The sequence below is a fragment of the Capsella rubella genome, unplaced genomic scaffold (genome assembly GCF_000375325.1).
Source record: "Capsella rubella cultivar Monte Gargano unplaced genomic scaffold, Caprub1_0 scaffold_8, whole genome shotgun sequence".
NCBI classification, from domain to species: domain Eukaryota; kingdom Viridiplantae; phylum Streptophyta; class Magnoliopsida; order Brassicales; family Brassicaceae; genus Capsella; species Capsella rubella.
Window position 1 is genome coordinate 3,523,221 of NW_006238916.1, and position 4,583 is coordinate 3,527,803.

General features: G+C 38.1%; 1 protein-coding gene across 1 annotated transcript in view; it reads right to left on the reverse strand.

The window, feature by feature from the left end:
* The window catches only part of LOC111830484, a 5,618-nt gene extending 2,924 nt beyond the window's left edge, over nt 1-2,694 (reverse strand). The window contains exons 1-3 of the mRNA XM_023782474.1: nt 2,681-2,694; nt 2,375-2,450; nt 2,239-2,320 (exon numbers count right to left, since the gene is read on the reverse strand). Of these exons, the coding sequence (XP_023638242.1) occupies nt 2,239-2,320; nt 2,375-2,450; nt 2,681-2,694 (172 nt within the window). The remainder of the gene's footprint in view (nt 1-2,238; nt 2,321-2,374; nt 2,451-2,680) is intronic.
* Nucleotides 2,695-4,583: the final 1,889 nt, after the last annotated feature.

Consider the following 4,583-nt stretch of genomic DNA (forward strand, 5'->3'; position numbering starts at 1 on the left):
CTTGTATATTCTCCTCCATTATCCTATCTAAGTACCTTAATTTTAGCATTGAAATGATTAGTAACATAATTTTGAAAGTTTGTAAAAGCTTCATACACACGATCTTTAGAGGGTAACAATGTGATCCAAGTATACTTTGATTTTCCATCAATAAAGGTCACAAAGTACTTATTGTTGTCTCTAGATATGCATGGTGAAGTCCAAACATCCGAATGCACTAAATTAAAGCAATTTTCATAAATGGTCTTAGATTTAGGGAAAATAGACTTGCAATGTTTACCAAGAATACAAGACTCACAACTAGAACTATCAAATGAAACATTAGGCAACATCAATTCAAGAGCACGAGAGTGAGGATGGCCTAATCTAGCATGCCACACGACATTAGAACTTAAAGCAAGACAAGCATTAAACGAAGTAGAAGAACTTGGTAAGGTTTTCTCAAGAACATAAAGATCTCCTTTGGCATTTCCTTCTCCAAGTCTTTTCCCGGTCTTAATATCCTGAAAATAAACCTCATTAGGACCAAATATAGTATAGCAATTGAGATCATTAGTAACCCTTTTAACCAATAAAAGATTAGAGGTAAAGGTAGGCATATAGAAGGATTTAGAATTCTTATCAAATAGTCTCAATTCCCCTATTCCTTTTACCGGTATCTTATATCCATTAGCTATCTTTACATTCCCTAAGGCCATATGTTGTCTATAAGGCTCGGGTTACTAATCATATGGTGAGAAGCACCCGAGTCAATGACAAGTTTACTACTAGGTTTAGAAGCAAAGAGAGAGATACCGGATTCCTTAACTGAGGCAATGGATCGTATGAGAGCTTCCAAGTCTGATTTTCTCACAACATCACCATGAGACGCAGCCATGGCCACTTCCTCTCCTTGTGTGCTCGATCTGGAACCGCCTTCTTGCGAGATATTCGCCTTGAACTTAGCCGGCTTGAGATGGGGATGGAGGATCCAACATTTATCTTTTATGTGACCTCTTCTCTTGCAATGGTCACAAACCACCACCTTCTTGTCTTCTTGCTTATATGTTCATTTGTTGGCCATGATGAGCTCCCCCTTACCACCAAAAAGTCGAGAGAGCCTTGCTCCTTTTGCACTTGAGCACACACATCATCAAGAGAGGGAAGCTTATCGGCTCTAAGTAAGTGCGTGATGAGGTCGTTGTAAGCTGGATTAAGGGTAAGAAGGAGACCAAAGACCTTGTCTTGTTCCTTTCTCTCATTGAGGATGGACGGATCCACGGTACTTGGACGGAGCATCTTGAGTTCAGCCCACAAAGACCGATACTTTCCAAAGTGTTTTGTAAATTCCAAGTCTTCTTGACTTAGGTTATTGATAGCCTTCTTGACCTCAAACACACGGGTCAAGTTGGACACATTCCCATAGACATTCTTGAGCGTGTCCCAAAGTTCCTTTGCGGTTTCACAATAGGAGTACGCTTCAAGTATGGAGGGTTCAAGGGAGTTTTGAAGGATGGCTAGCACGGGTTGATCTTCTTGGAACCATTTGGCTTCCTTCTCAAGCTTGGCTGCCTTGTCTTCTTCTCCCTCGGTCTCCTTTTCATCTTTCTTTGTGACTTCTTGAGTGGCATGGTTGACCTCAACGTGACTCCAAAGCCCTCTGCCACAAAGAGCAGTTCTTGTGGTTCTTGTCCACAAAAGATAGTTTACACCCTTAAGAACGACCGGATTGATAATCGGTTTTGGGTTCTCCATGGTGAGAACTTGAAGATCTTAGAAGAGAAAGTAGATCTAGATGTGGAAGAAATAAATAGATCTAGATCTAGAGAAAAGATTGAAGAGAATGAGAAGAGTATAGAGAGATTAGGTAGAATAGAGATGTTTAAGGAGCATAGAATCGAAAAACATGCTCTGATACCATGCTAGATTAAGCGGAATAACAAGAGAGAGATGCTAGATTTGAGTAACAAGAATAAGAAAGAGATTGGGAGAGAAGATGAATAGTAACCAAGAATAGAAAAGAGAGAGAAATTACTCTTCTTACTTTGTTAGGTTTACAACCACACATATAAATAAGTGGGATAAGAGATAAGCTTACAAGGGAAGCTAACAATATGTGACTAACACCCCTTATAAAGTACCTTATAAAGTACTTTATAAGGTACTTTATAATGGTCTATTCTATCTGTACTTTATAAGGTACTTTATAATGGTCTATTCTATCTTGACATACTCAATAAGATCTTGATCAATAGACACCATCACCAACGTATGTTGCATCACAACTGAGATGATCTCTTCTCTCGTGCAGTTTTATCATTTCATAGCAACTATAATGTCTCTCATTATTAGAGTCATCTCATGAATTCCATTACGGTGGAGTCCTTTTCCTTACCTTTTCTTTGTGAGAACGGTATATCTTTATCTTGATGTCGGTTTGGGACAGTTTCTCGACGGTTCCGCTCAAGCATCTTCCATGTCCGTTATGGGACCATTCAATTACGATATAAGTATGGCATTCCACTGCCAATCTTTGATTGATACCGGTGCACTTCCAAGTGAAACGTTGAGGCTGATAGCAAAACTTCCTCGCAAATTGTGCCTCGGCCGACGGATATGGGATCCAAGAATATTATATTTAGGAAGATGTGATGAATTGGTGGACAAGAAGCTTGTTAGTATTATCGACAATCGACCATACACTGACAAATCCATGGTCACTAACAAGCGATATCACGGTATTTCATAAGATAATGATTCAGAACCATCTCAAACAACATATCATATTTATTGCCTGATTAGAGTGATGCTGAAAGCATTTAGGAGTCTCATCTATAAGATGTTAGCCTTTTACGAGTGTATGAAGAGGGGACTTAAGATATTTATTCTGTTGCCCGTAAGGCTTCTAATTGGAAGTAGGGTTACTTCCACTTCTTCATCGAAATTGTGTTCAATTTCCTTTATTTGTTTCACAGGTTGTATTTGAATGGTTTTGTGTCATGTATACTCTTATGATCTAATATATGATTGATCGTATTTAAAAAAGAACAATTAAACATATATGAGATACAATTTATTGCATAAATAACATAAAGCACAATTAATTTTAAACGTGATTTGTTGAATATTTTGTCCATATGTGCTCGACCAAATCGTTCTTCAATTGTTCATGCATAGCTCGATCACGAATTCGAGTACTAGTGGCCATCATATCGACGAGATTTGTAGGCATATTGACAATGGCAAATCGACCTTGCAAAAATCCAAAAGCACGCTGGACATATTTACGGCAAGCTTCTTGATTGGTGGCAAATAAAGATGCTTTCTCACCTTGTGGAAATGGAATCGATGGGATAAATAAAGCCCATAGGTTAACTTCTATCAGTCAGATAATAACCCAAATGATACTCGTTCCCGTCAACTACATACTTCACTTTTGGTGCTCGTCCTTATTAAGATGTTAGAAAAAATAGGAGAGCGATCAAGAATATTAATATCGTTCAAAGTACTAGAGGTCCAAAAAACGCATGCCATATCCAAAGATCTTGGGAAGTTCAAGCCTCTAATGCGATCGTTAGTTTTTCAGAACCACGTGTATATTGCCCTTTCCAAGCGGTTGGGAAATTCTTCCACTCCCAATGCATACAATCGATGCTTCCCGTCATCCTGGAAATCCTCTAATCTCTCCACTAATGAGTAGCCTTTGAAGATCTTATGCGGTGGGTTTTCCTAGATACTCATCTCCAAAGCAATAAATTATTCCGTCGACAAAATGTTACATGCACTTCATGGAAGTGGTTTTACCAATCCGTATGTATTCGTCAACCGCATCAGCCGCACAACCATATGCAAGGATATAAATTGTTGTTGTACACTTCTGTAGTGCAGAATTATAGGACCTTCCGATATCATCTCTTCTTTGTTGAAAGAAAGGAATTTCATTGGATAGCTGATCAACAATACGCATGAAAAAGAGCCTATTCATTCTAAAACGATGTCGGAATACAGAAGTAGGAAAAGTGGCATTTTCTCCTAAATAATCGTTCCATAACTTGATGTGTCATTCTTCACTGTGTCTTTCAATGTAGACTTTTTTTTCTTTGGTTTTATGGCTTGTTGAGGATCACCGTAAGAATACAAAAAATTATCCAATTCTTGCTAGAAAATATTATCTAATTCTTCGTTTAAAGCTTCTCCTAGTTCAACACGTGAAGATGATGCCATTGAAAGAAGTAGAAAATATAGGATTTTTTGTTTTAAATAAAAAGGATGGTGGGGATTGATTTGGTAGGAGAATATAATATGAAAGCTTGGATTGGTACAAGTAATTGTCTGGATTTTGTATGAAAGCTTGGTTTTCTACAAGTAAAAGAAAATAAGAAAGCTTCGATTGGTACAAGTAAAAGGAAAGAGAATGACTTTAAATTCCCAAATCCGACGAACCCTAAATTCTATATTTAACACAATTAGATACAAAACATACCTTCAACGAGAGAGAGAGAGAGAGAGAGAGAGAGAGAGAGAGAGAGAGAGAGAGAGAGAGAGAGAGAGAGAGAGAGAGAGAGAGAGAGAGAGAGAGAGAGAGAGAGAGAGAGAGAGAGAGA